The 17,962-nt window shown below is 41.7% G+C and overlaps 1 protein-coding gene across 1 annotated transcript in view; it reads left to right on the top strand.

Moving 5' to 3' along the window:
• Positions 1-17,276, top strand: part of LOC138529452 (phospholipase A2 inhibitor and Ly6/PLAUR domain-containing protein-like) — a 233,218-nt gene extending 215,942 nt beyond the window's left edge. The window contains exon 5 of the mRNA XM_069640825.1: positions 8,488-17,276. Coding sequence (XP_069496926.1) covers positions 8,488-8,708 — 221 coding nt within the window. The 3' untranslated portion in view covers positions 8,709-17,276. The remainder of the gene's footprint in view (positions 1-8,487) is intronic.
• Positions 17,277-17,962: the final 686 nt, after the last annotated feature.

Here is a 17,962-nt window from a genome sequence, read left to right on the forward strand (position 1 = left end):
CAGATCTTCCCCACATCACCTGTTCATAAATAATGATTATCAATTGTATTACTATAATTCATACGCAGTAATGCTAACATAAAATACTAAAATTCATGCATTAAACCAAAGCAGCAATTCAATAATGAATTAACAAATACACAAAAACACATAAAACAGAATATTTTCCAATGTCACTTCAGTTTGGTATAACAAAAGCATAGGTTTTCTAAACACTATTGACATGCCATGCTATTAGCTACTAATGGAATTGATAATCGTTATCGATGAACAGGTGGTGTGGGGGTTGTCTGTCATTTGTTTATAACTACCCTAAATCTATTGATGAGGGATTACCATTTGACACTCATTATCATACCTTCCTTTGGCTCTTTAGTGCATCTGCATAGACCCATGAGAAGGCATGCAGCCACATGTAGGACAATTCTCATGGTCACAAGGGAGGACAAACGGAGGCCTTCGAGAAGTGCATTTCCTCCATCCAGGTGGAATAGAACCAGTGCTTGAACAGTGAATCTAAAGCTGTCCAGAGGGAGCAAGGGCTTGGCATTCCACAGGAGGGAGAGCCGATACCAAACTGACTAAGTTGTATTAGCTATGTGTGTTGAAGGAGAGGTGTTTGTCGATGTGGAACCCAATGGACTTGGCTCAGGAGGTGAGCTCGGGTGTGAATTACTCAGAGTTTATTTTTGATAGCCAGGTCTGTATGTCTGGGTGTTTGGTGTTGTTGGTGAGGAGTAGGAATTTGGTCTTGGATGGGTTGAGCTTCAAGTATGCACTGGACATCCAAGATTGGATCAGCGAGAGGCAGATTTTATATTGAGGTATAGCTGTGTGTCATTGGTGTATTGGTGGATGTGGATGTTGTGTGTGGCTAAGAGGGCTCCCAGCACCTCCATGTATAGATTGAAGATCACTGGGGAGAGGAGCAAACCATGCAGGACTCCACAGGTGATGGGTAGCATTGGTGATCTAGAGCAGTACATCTGAACAAACTGAAGGTGGTTGGTGAGGTAGGACTTGAACCAGCATAGGACAATGTTGCTTATCCCCATGTCCCAATGTAGGGTGTCTGTAAGCACCTGGTGGTCTACTGTGTTGAAAGTGCCCGAGAGTTATAGTAGTACCAGGAGGCAGGGGTGGCCATCCTAAAGGATGTTGTGGACTTCGTTGACCACCTGTATTGTTGCTGTCTCTGTGCTGCATCGGGGTCTGAACCCAGATTGGTAGTTTTGGAGGAGTTGTTGTTGATGTGTTGCTGCAGTTGTGCTGCACCACTTTCTCGATGATCTTACCTAGGAAGGAAAGCTGGGTGATAGGGCAATAGTTACCTAGGTTGTCGGGATCCAGAGTTGGTTTCTTTATTAGAGGGATGATTTATCCTGTGTTTACGGTCGATGGGATGGTGCCAATTTAATGGTATGGAATTTGTCAACCTTGACATTATGAAGGGTTGAGTCACCCATGTTTGTCTTTGAACACTGAACTGACCCAACTATTGTGCAGGCCTGCTATAGGCGTTTTCTTAAAAACAGAATGCACCCTGTCAACCACGAAACACATACTAACCATCTCAAACACTCATTAGCGCCTATGTGACACTATAAGCACTCATGCATGGAAGTTTTACGTCAGCATTTAGTGTTATATGATTACCCCCATACACATTACTGAATGTCAGATAGATAAGCCTTGCTTGACTTCGTGTTTACGAAAGTCTCTAAATTGTTTTGACTGAATCTCCCTTATTCATAAGTAGAACGATTAGATGTGTCGACAGATTAATCAGCTGCACGGTTTGAATTTAGGGTTTTAATGTTTTGGAAAATTAGTTTCTTTAAGAACTAGGAGGGCAAAACTGTGAGCAGGACCACGGGCAGATCATCAAAGATTTGCACTGGTGCTAAAAACTAAGCAAATCCTTTGATAATACAAAAGGGAGCAAACAGATTTTGCCCCAATACATATTATCAACAAAAGTTCACAAAAATGAATCAGGCTGTTTTTTTAAAGCTATTTTTGTGGCATAACATACAGTAAAATTTGTCTACATTTCTTTTTATGATACACAGCACACATCATAAACAAAACAGCCTACTCTTATTTTCCCTAGGTAAAAACATTTTAGATAATACCGATTGGGGCTAAACCTTTCTGCACCATTGTCTATTAAGAACCAGCAAAATTGGTGCTATATTCATTTGCTCCTTTTTTTTGCACTCGTGCAAATATTTGATAATCTGGCCCCAGAACTGTTTTGTTGGATCATATGTTATGTTAACTGGCATTTGCACAGCACACATCTGCCAAAGGCGAAGCCTCATTGCATGGTTAGCCTGTCCGGAGAGTTGTAATCAGGAGCCTGCCAGCATGATTGGATCCTTTACTAAGTGGATCATATTGTGTGCAATTGCAGTGAGGCACTCTTGTCCTTACATATATTGCATGCAATTGCAAATGTGAAAGATGTTCAAACGACTTTTATTCGACACAATGTCATCTAGCCACAGTTACATATGCAAAAACGCAGTTACCATATAAAATAGCATACAAATAGGACAGACTTTATGCTAGTTCAATATTACATTAAATATGATACCTAACATTCTTTTGAAACATATTAAAGGTACCACCAGTGCCATCTAAAACCATGTAAAATGCACCACCTTGTTCATTCATGTTGAGCCAATTAGGTAATCATGGCCCCACACTGACCTCCTTTAACATTTTGACCCTCACCTGCCAGGCTTGAGTTACATAGGTAGCCACACAGTATGCCACTTGAATTTCATCGTATTTCTTTAAAAAGTGGAGTGCCTCATCAACTTTGTGAATGCCATTTCTATTCAATAGCGAAATTAGGAGCCTACGTCTGGCAACATGATAGCTGTTACAGAAAAAGAGGAAATGGGGTATTGACTCCTGCGCTAACAGGCACACTGGGCAAAGACCATCCCATTTGGGACCCACTTTTTTGTGATACCTGGCAGGTTCTAGTTAGATACTCTAAACCTTATATAAAGGATGCAGGAGAATTGTGGATAAGTTTCAAACCCTAGACATGTCTTGCTAGCCAGGTAGGAGAGACCCCCTAAAAGATACCTGCACTTGTTTGCTAATTCGGCCTCCATAAGCGACTGAGCACTATTCCTAGCTTTTGTTCAGACTCCCTGGGTTGTTCTCTGTGGATACTGCCATAGGTCCAGCAAACTCAGTTGCCTCAGTCATTTTTTGACATGCTGTAACCATGGTAGGCATCTCTCTCCTTCGCCCTCTAGGATATGGAGTACAGCTTCTTGATATCTTTTCAACTCCAAGGTTGACCAAAGCCTCAGCCAGAAAAATGGCATTCTGAAGTTAGCCTCTCTCTGTATGGGTCTCAGTCACAATTCCATGTATAATGTGGGACTTGGTGAGGATTTTGAGAGCACCAAGAGTGTCTTCAGAATAGCTCTCTCCACCAGGCCAATCCGCACCAACCCAAATTTCAGCCCCATACATAGCTGCATATTTGGCCTGAGTTGAAAACATTCTAATTGTTGGTGAAATCAGAACTTGACCATGTGAATAAAAGAATCTCGCTACCCCCCTGTATTTTTCTAACTGCAAACATGATTTACCTAGTTGAAGGGGCCAATTCCCCTGGTCATTAAACCTAATCCGTAGGTAGTCATATTCCTGGACTTGCTCGAGGAGGGTATTCTTGGTGGCAAACCCATTTTAGTAAATTTACTGAGCTTGCTTTTTGCCATATTAATTTCCAGACATAACTCTGAGCATTTTTCGACAAAGGCCTCCAGAGTGGTCCTGAGGCCTTTTGGTGATGTGGCTAATACGACTGCATCGTCAGCAAGAAGCAGCATTGGGCAGGCCTCCAAACCTAATTTGTGGGGGTCCAGACATGTCCTTCTAACATGCCTTACCACTTCATCGATGTACAACAAGAAAAGAATGCACCCCTGCCTTACCCAGCTTGATACCTCAAAGGGGTTGGTTAATTCCCCACCAATTACCCATCCATTGAACAGAGGCAGTGTTACCAGAATATAACTGTATGATTATCTGTAAGAGGGCAGGCAGAATTCCCCTTTTTACCAAGATTTTCCATAGTGCTGGTCTTGACACAGAGTCGAGCGTGGTCTTGAGGTCGAAAAAGTATATCTTCATCTTCCTCAGGGCTGTGTACTTCTGCGTTATGACATGCAAGCAGAATGCCTGGTCTATCGTACTGATTCTATATTGGAATCCTGCTTGGAGATGGTCAATTATCTAATTTTACGAAACCCATTCCTGGAGATGCACACAAATTGCTTTTGCAAAGACTTTCCCTATCCTGTCCAATAGCGAGATGCCCCTAAAGTGAAATGGGTCCTCGCTCCCTCCCTTTTTTATAAAACGGGATTATGATGGCCATTTGCCAGGAGGACGGGACCTCTGAAGCATGCATTAAAAAGGAGCCATTATAACATGGGCCCCCAGACCGTTATCTCCTCTTTTAATAAATCTGTTGGTATCAGGTCTGGGCCTGGTGCCTTACCCCACTGTTGTGTTTGGATTGCATTACAGATTTCCCCCAATTCCAACTGAATAGGCCTGCTAATAATTCCCCCATCCTGGCTCCCTTTGGGCTGTGCTTGTTCGCTTATACCGTACAGCTCCCGGTAATGTTTAGTCCAGGAGTTAGGACTTATTGCAGAGACCACCCGCTGTCACGTCCATTTTCCAAACCACCCACCAACCTCCAGAAAGTCTGTGAATCATCCGACAAACCTGCCTCTTGCAAATCTTCCCATTTTTACTGGACAAAAACCTCTTTCTTGGTATTCGTCAGGGTTTTAAAAGTTAACCTAAGCGATCTAAGCTTTAGGTTGTCAATTGGTTGTTTACTTTTAGGCAGTTTAAAATTGCACTCTTAGCGGTCTTACAATCCTTGTCATACCAAGGGCAGGTTTTTGTGGCATTCTTTTTTATAGTCCTGCTGAGTTTCGTGACAGAGGGTTGGATATTCTCCATGGTTCTATGAAATGTGGGCAAGATCTCTTTCTCTCCCATGTCTACCCGGGAGCACTGTCTTATTAATGGCAAAATAGCATCGTAGATTTGAGGCCTCGCTTGAGTTAAGTCCAAATCTGCCCATTTTATTCTGTTGTTAGGGGAGCCATTTAAGTGATCTCTGGGGGCGCCACCTCCACCCAATTCATTTCACAAATACCAGTTTATGCTTGCTCCCTTCTATACTCAAAACTTGTGGTTGATCCTTGGAGAAGCGACCGTTACAAGCCCTGAGCCCCAATCCCAGGAAAAATGTGGCACAACTAAGCACAAATGGATGGGCTCTCCTCCTAGGTGGTGGGACCAGGGCTGGAATGTCCAACGCCTCATCTAGCTCATCCCATGCCCCCTCCATATCTAAAAGGGGCTCTATTTGGATATTCAAGTCACCCAAAATAAATAGAGTGGTTTGAGTTGGCTAGGCCAAGCCTAGTCAATACTAGGTCTCTAGCCAAATCAATGGCCCTAATCAAGGCCTTGGGATCTGCTCTATTATACAAGTTACATATAGACAATGGATGGGCACTGTTACCATTCAACACCATATACTGGACTTCCGGTCGAGCCGGTTTCTATGGATTCTATATGGAGACCCAGGGCTGTACTGATCCATAGTGCAAGCCCCCAGTAGGGCCTTCCCCTAGGTCCCTTTCTAACTAGTACCTGGAACGCCTTGTATCCCTGGAAACTGGTTGGTTCCAAATCCCACACCTCCTGCATACATATCATATCATAGCCCCTTAATAAATCGGACCACTCATTATCCACCAGATGATTCTTATGCCCAGCTATATTCCAGGAAATCAGGTTAGTAGCATTTTCCCTTGTCAGAGCGCCTATAACTGTGGCAACATTATATAAATCATTGGCCTCGAGATCCAATTCATCACTGTGGGAGGGACATCTGTTCTCCTCGGATCAATTAGGCAAAAGGGGCGTATGTAAATTAGATTGCTTGTTGTTCCACTGGGTCCCAGCTGTGGGTCTGATCAATATTCTGGAGCCCATCAGGGGATATGTCCTTGCCTCTATAGACATAAGACTGTCCCTCAACCATGCATTTGTTAGGGTGACCAAAATTCTTTCATCCTCTTTTGGGGACGTCCTCTGTCTTGTGCAATCCATTATATCACTTCTAATGATTGATTTGCAACCTCTCTTTACTTAGATAATGGATAACTTTACTGGTTAGGGCCTCTCAGTTTTCGTGTACCCCTGGCACCAGTTTCCCCACATTGTACAAGGTGATAGAATGTCCTGCCTGGTCAGACCTTACAATAGGTAGCAAAGGTGTGACTACCCTGCCATGATTGAGCCGATAGCCACCCCCGTGGATGGGCCCCAGGGTTATTGTGTTTGGCTCAGAGAGCCCTTGTGTGGTGCCCATGGTTTGGTGAGAGATAGGATGTACCCCTAAGCCACCCCGTCATCCCACCCCACTCTCCCCATGATCTTTGTGGGGCTCTGCTGATGGTGTTCATTGCACAACCCCAGGGACGGGCATTGTAACCCCCACACCCAACCCCCTGGTTAAACCACTCTGGTTGCTGTGTTCGCCCCTACATTGTGGGCCGGTTTTCCAAATTTGGGCAAATGGATTTTCGTTTGGTTTAACCGAGATTGGCATTTGGGCACTCACTGAGGTCCCGTTCACGCCAGGTACTGGGATAAGCCTGGCCTTGATGGACACTTAGTCTGCAGTAACCCGGTCCAGGTAGCTCTTAATCATCTTTTGTACCTTGCTGCCTAAAAGGTCCATCAAAGCCGAGGTGCTACAAGTATACATCTATTCATGAGGAACCTGCAGGAAGGAGTCTGCCTGTGTCTCTTGTACATGTAGGTGTGTGTAATGCTTACTGGTAAATTTGTGTCCATTCATATGGCAGAAGGTGTGTACTGATGCAGAGCAAGCAGTTAACTATTCTACAGTGATATGGTCTCCTGCCTACGGTGCTGGTATTTATTGCAGGGCTGAGCAGATCTATTGATGCAGAGGAGGACATGAAGGCCTAGGATAATGTCCACACCATGTAAAGTTTGATGATTTGCTCCAGAAGAAAATAACTGCATTTTATGGTTAGGCCTAAAGGTGAGGTGGTCTTTGAATTTGCAGCCTGAGAGTTGGATAACTTCAGAGCTTAGTGGTTCCTTCACACCTATAAGTCACAAAAATCTTTCAGCCTGTCTCTTTGCTATCAAAACCTAGTTGTCTGATCACTTTCTTGTACTGAATCATTCAAACACTGAAGTTCTCTTTTTCTGATCTAATACGATCCCTCTTCCCGTTCCTCTTCCCTTCATCTTTCTTTCTACCTCCCATATCCCTATCTCGCTTATGGCACGTCATTTTGGCCTTCATCTTGACGCTAATCAGTTTTTTGCTTATTACATCTCTATTACATCCCGTTCCTGTCGTTTCCATCTTTTCAACATTCAGAAAGTTAGATCTTTTCTAACGTTTAGTGCCACTAAGCTTTTAATTTCCTCTCTAATATTTCCACGCCCATTCTATTGTTCTGTACTTCGCTTTGGTCACCCATCTCCCGCCTAGCTTCGCTAAAGTCTGTTTTTAATTCTTCTATTCACTTCTTGTATTCTTTATCTCTTCATGACTCTATTTCTACCTCTCTGGCTTCTCTTTGTTGGTTATATTTTCACTCTCAACTGAAATTCAAATTCCTTTGCATTGTGTTCAAGTCCTTTTATGGACCTGCTCCTATTCATCTCACATCTCTTGTCCCTTTTCATGTTGCCTAACATGCTCTCAATCTCACTTTCTTCTAACTGTACCACTCCCTCTGTGTGCATCTTCCCGGATGCGCTATATTTCTCTATTGGCTTCTCTTCAGTGGAATGCTCTTGCCCTCTTTTTCCAATCTATATACTACTCCTATCCCACTTTCCGAGCTGCCTTAAAAATAAATTGTTTTTTTACAGAGCCTTGGCGTGAGGCGCTATATAAATGACAAATACTAAATACAAAGTAACATCTGTTGGGTAATACGTAGGGCTTTGAGGGAGACTGGTGTCAAGTAGGCTACACCCATTGTCAGTGAGCGGTGGTCCAAAGGGGACACATGTAACAGGAGTTGGGCTACTGAGTTATGGATACACTGCAGTGTCGATCAAATATCTCTTGGTGCGTAAGTAGAGAACCACGTATATGCAGGACAATGAAGGGTATACTTTATTAAATTATTCATATTCTACATAATGATATGCATGGTCTTTTAAAATACCTTGATGTTAGAGGTTTCCCACTTATATACAGCAACCATAGCATTATTTTTTGATTAATCTTCTCACACACTCCCATATCCCAGTTATCTCCTTCAATCTGCCACTCCATTGAGGATCTTAGAATAGTCTTGTAACCGTGAAATTGCGCATACACAGCTGTACATATATTGATGGCCTCTGTGTTTTTCTTTGCAGCATCCCAGATTACTTTCATCGGTTGCGCCACAGAGAGCATGAGTGAATCCCGAGGCAAGCTTGCTTTTCCTGAAACAACAGTGACTGTGACAGACTTTAGCTACATGAGCAACATCAAGGATGGTCATAATGGAGGTGTGAGCCTGATCCTTCCGCACCCGGGTCTGTCTTTGCTCATCTCGCTACTCCTTTTTGAACTCTTCAGTGCATCCCCATTCTGATTGTTGACAGGAACCCTTTCAGGAGCCATTTCTCTGCCACGCCGGATGGCATTGCCAATCAACCACCTCACACCATAATCTGGTGCAAAACAATGAGTGTTCAATGGATCTCATTCTTTCAAACAAGCATGATACTTGGTCTGGAGGTGCATATTTGCTCAGCAATGTGAAGGATAGGATCTTTCTCTCCCGAAGCAGGATGACTCGAGAGACTCCGCTGTCATGCTGATTGTTCATGAGTTTGACTTCCAGCTCACTTGGTGTACATCAACGATACAAAGTTATATACAGACTTCCTCTGTGAATTGCAAATGTAACAAATATATATATATATATATGTATATATATATGTATATATATATTGAAAAAACTTTGTTAAGGGGACATCATGGTTAAGGGTTAAGTTGCACTGACAAAAACCTATGAAATTCAATGAAAAACCTTTGTAAGGGATGTTACGGCTACAAGTAAAACCAAAAGACCCTTGAAATTCGCTAGTTATGGTAAACTAAGCAACCATAACTCGCGCCACCACCGTGCACTGCTAAGACTAACACCCAGGACATCAAAGATGACATCACAAATGCCATTGATGACATCACTGATGACATCATATATCTGGCCCACTTGTTTTTGTTCACTGACATATATAGGCCAGGTGGTTTTGTTCACTGACAGTCAGAATATTAAAATTGAAAAATGTGCTATACATATGGACGTTAACATCGTTATATGTTCCTTAAGTACTTTCCTTAGGGTTTGGTCTCAGCTGATGGTGCACATATATGGGGAAATGAGCAGGCATCAAACACACAATTCATTTGTATACATGAAGATAAACTTTAATGTCATTAACATTTTCTGATGATGCTGTTTCTTTCTTCCTTACTTTAGTTTCCCTGTATGTGCCTCTGATTTGTGTGCATTGTGGTTATTCATATGTATTGTTTGTAACCAGCACAAGTGTTGTAAGCCTTGAATTGCTAGCTAATTATTACATGTTTAACATTACTCAACATTCTGATAAGGTAGCATTCATTATTGTACTATCCAAAATTACAAGATTATAAATAGTGTACTTCTATGGTGCATGCTGCAGTCATTGCCTATGTTTATATATGATTAGGTTTCTGTATTAAGAACAACACTCCAATACAATGATTTTAGTTGAGTACATTCTTTAATAGATTAAGTACTTCACAATAGGTGTCCCGATCACCCCTGACATCTTGTTACCAACAATATAAACACAACTCCTTGTAGGGACTTTTCATCAAAATGTATTTCACATGTTATGTCATCAGTGATGTCATCAATGGCATTTGTGATGTCATCTTTGATGTCCTGGGTGTTAGTCTTAGCAGTGCACGGTGGTGGCGAGAGTTATGGTTGCTTAGCTTACCATAACTGGCGAATTTCAGGGGTTTTTGGTTTTACTTGTAACCATAATGTCCCTTTAACAAATGTTTTTCATTGAATTTCATAGATTTTCATTAGTGCAACTTAACCATGACGTCCCCTTAACAAAGTTTTTTCATTACATTTCATAGGTTTTTATTAGTGCAAATTAACCATAATTTCCCTTTAACACAGTTTTTTCATTGAATTTCATAGGTTTTTATTAGTCCAATTTAGCCATAATGTCCCTTTAACAAAGTATTCTCGGTGAATTGCAAAGGATTTTATTAGTGCAAATTAACCATAACGTCCCTTTAACAAAGTTTTTTCATTAAATTTCATAGGTTTTTATGAGTGCAACTTAACCATAATGTCCCTTTAACAAAGTTTTTTCATTGAATTTCATGGGTTTTTACCAGTGCGTGGTATTTTCCTGCAACTTACTAATATCATACTTACCCAATATAGCAATATTTGTGCCCAATTTACAAAGTGTCACCTTAAAACTCTGTAATTTCCCACCTTCTAGAATCATTTGTATCACTTCTATACAATTTTTGCAACTATTTCAACTAGGTTTGCATCTGTGGACGTCTACGAACATCTGATTTCATTGCGGACCTTCCGGACAGTGCCAGATGATCATATGCTGGCGCGCGGCATGATGACGTGTTCGAGAACCCATCCGCACTTCACAATAAGATCTGTGCTTCACAGACAGTTCGGAACTGCATTTTCTACTGATCTAGTAACTTTCAACTTCAAAATTTCCCTTGCTCAGCTCCAACACCTATTCCTACTCACTATCCATTAACAATCTAGTACACAGTACATACTTTTAGCAAAACTGCTATTTATCTTAAAATGGCATCAGCAAATGCCATCCCTCCTTCCCAAGAGCCACCACCACTGCTGTAATCAAGGAGCATGAGAAACACTGCCCCCTACCTTAGAAATAACACACACGCAACATTTTTCCCGGTCCACCTACCCCTCCATATTAGTGTTTGGTACCTCTTCCCTCATTTCCTCCCCACATTTCGTTCTTAGCTCTCCTGCCAAAAAATAGTTCATCCAAAAACAACAGAAAAAATGTTCTTTTAGGAACGACCTTTCACAGTTAAAAAATAGAACTAAAAAAAATAAATATATAGACTCCATCTGCTTCATATTTCTCAGTAAAGTACTTTTTCCAACGTTTCCGTTTGCATTTTTCGTTATGCTAACGGGAATATTGTGGCGTTCATCCTCCGTTCCAGGGATTGGAACGGAGATACCGGCCCGGCAGCCCAAGTTATTAGCCCAAGGTAAGCAAGGGTGGATAACGAGGTCTCTGGACCATTATCCCCCCCTTCCAGCCCCTGTAATGGGGGATGAAGGCCATTAGCACCCTAGATTCCCAAAGCGGAACACGGGGTGCTGAAAAGAAATGGTTGTAGGAAGAAAAATCTTTTTCCAAGATGGCCACCATCGAAAGGGAAGGCGGGGTTCCATACAGGGCCACTCTTCGCTTCCATGGAGCCTTTAAAAGGCAAAAAGAGAACCCTATGACCGTATTACCGCAAGCACAATTTTCTTCCCTTTCAAATCTATTCCGATTTTGAATAACTTCACCAAAAAGCCAGTCCCAGGTGAACATGGCCACTTTAACCCCATGTGTTGTCCCTCGTGGTCATGGCAAGTAGCCAGATTGTCCGGATCGTGACCTTATTCCATGACCTGGACAATCTGGCCACTGCCCATGGCCACAGGCTACACCTCAGTCACCAAAGATATATCACTATTTTTTGTACCTACATTATGACACTTGTCAAAAAACAAAACACAGGCACATTTGCAAAATCATGCTTTCAGGTCCTTGCCAATGCTCCTTACAAAGTTTTGCTGGAAATCCACCAATGTTTTATTTTTGTTCAAAAGTGTCAAATGTATGCACATACAATCGTCATATAACCTAGCCCCCATTTGACAAAATCCATTCAGACTTTACGAAAACATTTATATCTAGATCTATAATCTTTTTTGCAAAGCTTTGTGTAGATTTGTCAAATGGCACCACAATTATAAGCCTTTACAATATTTTGGGACCCCCCCTCTAATTCTGCTCCCTCTTGACAAAATCTTACCAAACTTCGCAAAAACATTTATATCTAGATCTATTATCAGATAAGTTTGACAAGTGCAATGTTGTGTTTTTTAATGTTTTTAATGCGATGTCCAAGATGGCGGGGATTTCCAAAAATCGGACACACCTCACGCTTCATCCCAGCCATTCAGCAAACACATCACGTGTCTGTGGACATGACGCAAGCCGATTAATCAATCGGTGTCCTGTCTGCGGAGCGAAAAGTGAAGTGTGTCTGCGTAGCAGACATAGATATCACAATTTACACCAAATTAACAAAAGCACGCTTTTGGGTCCAAGCTGCTGCTCCTGCCACACATTTGGTGAAAATCCGTCCAGCGGTTTGGGCTGTAGCCATGAGCAAAGTTTTTTCCCATTATGTCTATGGAAAAAAAGAAAATGTGGGACCCCTCCTATAACTTTGCCCCCTCTGGATGAAATCCTACCAAACTTTGCCTATAGGCATTATTACAGAAACATTGCACCAGTCCAAGTACATTTAGCACTAGAGCAAACGTATCCCAAGTGCAAACACTATATTCTGTCAGTGCATTGTTGCACTACGTCAATATTAGAGTACTGGCCTAGTGACATGGTGCCAAAATGCATTGAAAAAATATATTTTTAAAAGAATGGCCAAGTTTGCCCTATTGCCAATGGCCCTTGCACTGATGCAAAGTTTCTGTAATATGGGTTTAACATGGAGTCTTAACTACGTATGCACAAACTATCTCTTCGGGTGTACCCTCTCTTTGGGTTTGATGTCTAAACATTTCACAAATGCAAACTTTTAATTGACAAAATGGTCCCTTTATAAAAGGGTTGGTTTGAACTAGCAGACTGATAAATTACACATCTAATTATTGAAGCACTACAACATTGTAACTTACCCTGCTCCCCCCCACCTACTTTTGAAACACATCAAGTATCCAGCAGTGGCCTCACATCTCAGCCACTATTTAAGTTCACCCTCCCGATCTAACAGCTTAATTTTCATTAACCCTATGCTGAAGCCCACAATTAGGACTCCGAGACGTTCCTCATTACGTTGTCATTGACAAAAGCAAAACCCTAAAAAACAACATATGGACCGGAGAGGATCCAAATGCTACCCTAGCCATTAATATCATAACTCAGATCCCCCCACCCTCAGAGTAGTCTGCAACTGCTTCTCCTATCAGTTGAAACCCATACTCATGCCGTGCACATTTAACCACTATCAACCAAAACCATTATTTTTCTGCATAGACCTGCCTTTCACATAATGTGTGCCTTTTCAGGTAGCATCCCAAATGCATTACCTTTAAGCTAAGGAAGAGGGGTTTAAACACATAAGTAGGCTACACCAGACTGCTGAGCCATGCACAGCACATTCTTGATTTTGGGACAACCCTGTCCCGGCCCCCTGACCCGCCACACCTTGAAAGCAATATTCTAAAGACCTACAGGGAGGAAAGATAGCATTCCTCTATCCCCCAGCTGCGTTGTTTTCCTGGATCTGACGATGGCACATAACAACATGGACGCAATGTGTCTGTTGTCAAAAGACCACATTTATAAGGAGCCGGCCTGAACTTGCAAGATGTCATGCTCTGCCCCATTACTTTGCATACTACAAATACCCTACCCTACCAATTAATATATAATATGTAAAATGCCTCTACATCCCATAAAACAAATCATCCACCCTCCTAAGAAATAGCCTCTCAGCCTCCTTTTCCCATCCTTACGGTTGCAAACAAGAACTAACAAGCCTTGATTTCTACCCCTGCGCTCAGATTTGCAAACTGGGCCCTGATCAAAGTCTGATTCCAACCAACCACCCGATGTTGCAGGCCTGACCCAAAAACTCATGAACATAGCTTTCCTTCGTTAAGGACACACTATCACTGTCGGCATCAAGGCAGCCACACATAGATATCTGCAGATGTTGTTCTCTCCCTATCCCCAAACCTGTTTGTATTAGAACCATGTCTTTGATGCTGTTTTCTTCATGTCTCTGTGGGCTGTTTTTATTAGATGATCATTCTTCACATGCCATGGTTTTCATATATGCTTTTTTGTTTCTTGAAATGACAAGTGACCCCTGTCCTGCTGAAAAAAAAATAGGTGCACTTAACATTATATCCTCATGATCCAAGTACGCTTGCTTGTGTGCAGGGCCACTCTCCTCCCCCGCCATTGTGATCACTGATGACTTCCTAGCTTTCTTAGTAGGGAGAAGACCGATCAATTTCCGTGCCAGCTTCTCTCGGATCCTCCATTTCTTCTTCAACAACATAATTAGTTTCAAACCACTTCCTTTCACCTTGTTGTTTTCTCCCATATTTATTATTGCCAAGTTAGGCCTAGCCCGACTTATTATTCATTGAACTATCATTGTCAGGAACTGTACCCACCTCATTGCCTCGCAACCAGATCGCTAGATTTGTACTACCTCATAACTACGTGACTGCTGTTTTCTGTCTGGTGTCTTCTCTGCAAATGCATTGCCTATTTGACAATTGACTGGCCACAAATTCATGCATCTTTTTCTTTCATAGGGGAATCTGACTTGCACCCAGGTGGTTCTTCCTGGTACATTAGATTACCCAGAACTCAGGCAGTATCTTCTGGTACAAACCGTGGTAAAAATAAGTTGTAACAGTAATACATCTATTTTTACCAATAATGTCAAACTTCCTAAGAGGCCCTTAGTTAGCATAGCTAGTGTATACAACTTGCAAAAGAGCACTGTGTAATGTTGGATTTGCAGGACAGCCAAAGGTTTGAAAGATATGGACATCAATGTACTATATGCTCCTGCATCTATATCTACCAATCTATAATATACACTGTGAGGAGTCTGTTTAATGATTGTTGCTATCTTCTATTTTTATTTTGCTTGATCTTTCAGCTGCGTTTGATGCTGTTGATCACACTATTTTACTTTCTTCTTTATCAACTCTTCAAATCTGGTTCTGTGCTTAAGTGGTTTCCCTCTCCTCCTCCTTTCATTCTCTTCCCTCCCACTAATCTCCCTATCTCTCCCCATGCTCGTAATTTAGGCATTCACTTTGACTCCTCTCTCTCTTTCTCCCACCATATCTCTCTCACTTCTCGTGCCTGTCACTACCACCTCTTTAATATTCGCATAGTCCATCCCTCTCTCACCTTCCACACTACCAAACTTATAATCTCATCCCATATCTTCTCCCGCCTCCTCTACTGCTCTTTATTCTTTGGACTACCTATTTCTCATCTCGCCCCCCTCAAATCTATCTACCATTCTGCTGTCCATACCCTATGTCTCCTTAACCCCCGTGACTCCCTCTCTACTTCCCTCTCTTCCCATGGCTGGCTTCCATTTCACTCCCAACTTAAATTTCACTTTCTCTGCCTTGTCTTCAAATCTCTCCATGGTCTTGCTCCCCTTATCTCTCCTCCCTACTCTCTTTTTACTCTCCCTCCCGTTCCCTTTGTTCAGCTGACCATTTCCTTCTCACTGTACCTCCGTCCCCTTCTGCCCCCTCCCGTTTCCGCTCCTTCCAACTCCTAGCCCCCCTGCACTGGAACTCCTTACCTCTCGCAATCCGCTCTATCCCTACCTTCTCCTCATTCCGCACCTCCCTTAAATCTCTCCTTCTCCATTCTCCTCCTTGAAACCCCTTCCCCTTCCTGCTTCCCCTCCCTCCTTTATCTTCCTCTTGAATGTATTCCTCCCTTCCCCTACCTCCCCACTCTCACCTTTCCACCTCCCCTCCTCCTTCTCATCCTCACCTCTCTCTCTCCCACACAGTCCTACTCCACTTCTCTCCCTATTCCATTCATTTAATTGCTCTTCTTACTGTTTTGTTGACTGATTTATATTGTAATTTGCTTCTAAGGTTATATTGTTATGTTTCATGTATTAAGTTGTTCAATTGTGCAGCGCTTTGGTGTAAAGCGCTATATAAACAAATAAATACAAATACAAACTCTTATCTTTCTGATTGCACACATTCTGTTTCCTGGGCTGGCCAGTTCTCTTTTCCTATCCACTTCTTTACGAAGTTCCACAGAGTTCTGTTTTAGGACCACTCCTTTTTTCTTTATATACCATTCCTTTGTCTGATCCACTCATTTAATTTGTCCTGTCATTTTTATGTGGCCGATTCTCAAATCTTTGTCTCTTTTTCAACATTTTCTTCATCGCTTAATGATACTGTTTCCACTTGTTTACTTGCAGTTATGTCCTGAATGACTTCCTTGATTTTTACATCTTTTCTTTCTCCCTACTTTTCCTTGCCCTGTTCTCTCTCACTTGGTCTTCTTTTTCCCCATCCCTTTTTTCTTTTTCCTTTTCTGCTCATAATCTCAGAGTTATCTTTGATCCATCTCTCGTTTTCCCTTCACATCTCTAATACTGCTCATTCAGCAAATTTTCATCCCTATAATCTTCGTCATGCTCGGCCCTCTCTTTCCTTTCAGGCAACTAAATTGCTAATATTTTATTTAATAATTTTTCACATCTTAATTACTGCTCTGTTCTTTTCTTTGGTTTTCCTAAATCCCATTTTACCCCTTTACGCTCTGTGGGTAATTCTGCCATTTGTCTTCTGTTTCAGCTACCTTTTTACGATCTTCTTTGACTCCTTCTTTATGTTGTGCTTCTATACTTTCTTTTGATCTTAATCTTATATTTTATTTTCTTTGCTTCGCTTACAAAGTCCTATATGGTCTGGCTCCTTCAAATGTATGCTCTGTTGTTTCTTTTTATTCTCCATCTCGCTCTCTTCACTGTGAATCTTTATTCCTCTTCTCTGTTCTTAAACCGCCTTGTGCTTCTTCCAGTGTTTTGTTCTTTCGCACTTCTTGCTCCTAAGACCTGGAATACTCTTTCACTTTCTATGCCTTTAGTATTTTTCGCTCCCAGCTAAAAACTCATCTTCTTTTTTCACTTTCCTCAGCTTAGTTGATTGTTATCCCCCTCTCTCATCATTTTCATTTATCGTACAATTTGTTATTCATTTTGTAAAGTGCTTTGTCAAAAGCACTAAATAAATAAAATAAAAAACAAAAGCAAATTGATTTGACTAATATTTATTAGCCCTATCATGTGCTTGAGAGATGGTGTTGAATATAGTCAAATGTGTGCAGATAATTTCTAGCCTGCATGTATTTGAGGAAAGTACAGTTTGGGATGTTGAAATGATTGCCGAAATCCACAAATGCCTGCAGTCCATTACCATCCAATGATTGCCATAGGTTGACCAATCTCTGAGGTAGCCAAAACGTCTCAGATTGTATCAGTAAATTGAATAGGTAAGCATCATGCAGCATAGTAAATCATGTAGATATATATAAAAAAAGTTTAGATCTTTCCAGTTAAATCATAGTTTCATTGCTTTGAGTCTGGTGTGTTTGAAATATTAGGGGTCATATAAAGTGCATTCATTAGGTGTGTAATGGCCCTTTAAATTAACTCCACGCAACAGGAAGGGACTATCATTGGCGGCTAGAGTCTTTGATTTACTGTTACTGCCCAACAATATGGTCTAAGATCTGACGGCTGAAGAGCCCCTTAGGAGGTTTTTTATAGTCAATAGCTGTGAATGGCTCCTTAGCTTACTGCACTTCCAAACATTAGCTGGTACATCTACTCAAATGCCATACATTTGTGCTGCATCAAGAAAATTGGAAAGGCAGAAACGGTTACAAATCCTTTGGAAAGACTCTTGTTTTAATGAGAGTCACATTTCCCAGAAGAGAA

Source organism: Ambystoma mexicanum, chromosome 1q (assembly GCF_040938575.1).
Source record: "Ambystoma mexicanum isolate Mex_15411 chromosome 1q, UKY_AmexF1_1, whole genome shotgun sequence".
Taxonomy (NCBI): Eukaryota; Metazoa; Chordata; class Amphibia; order Caudata; family Ambystomatidae; genus Ambystoma; species Ambystoma mexicanum.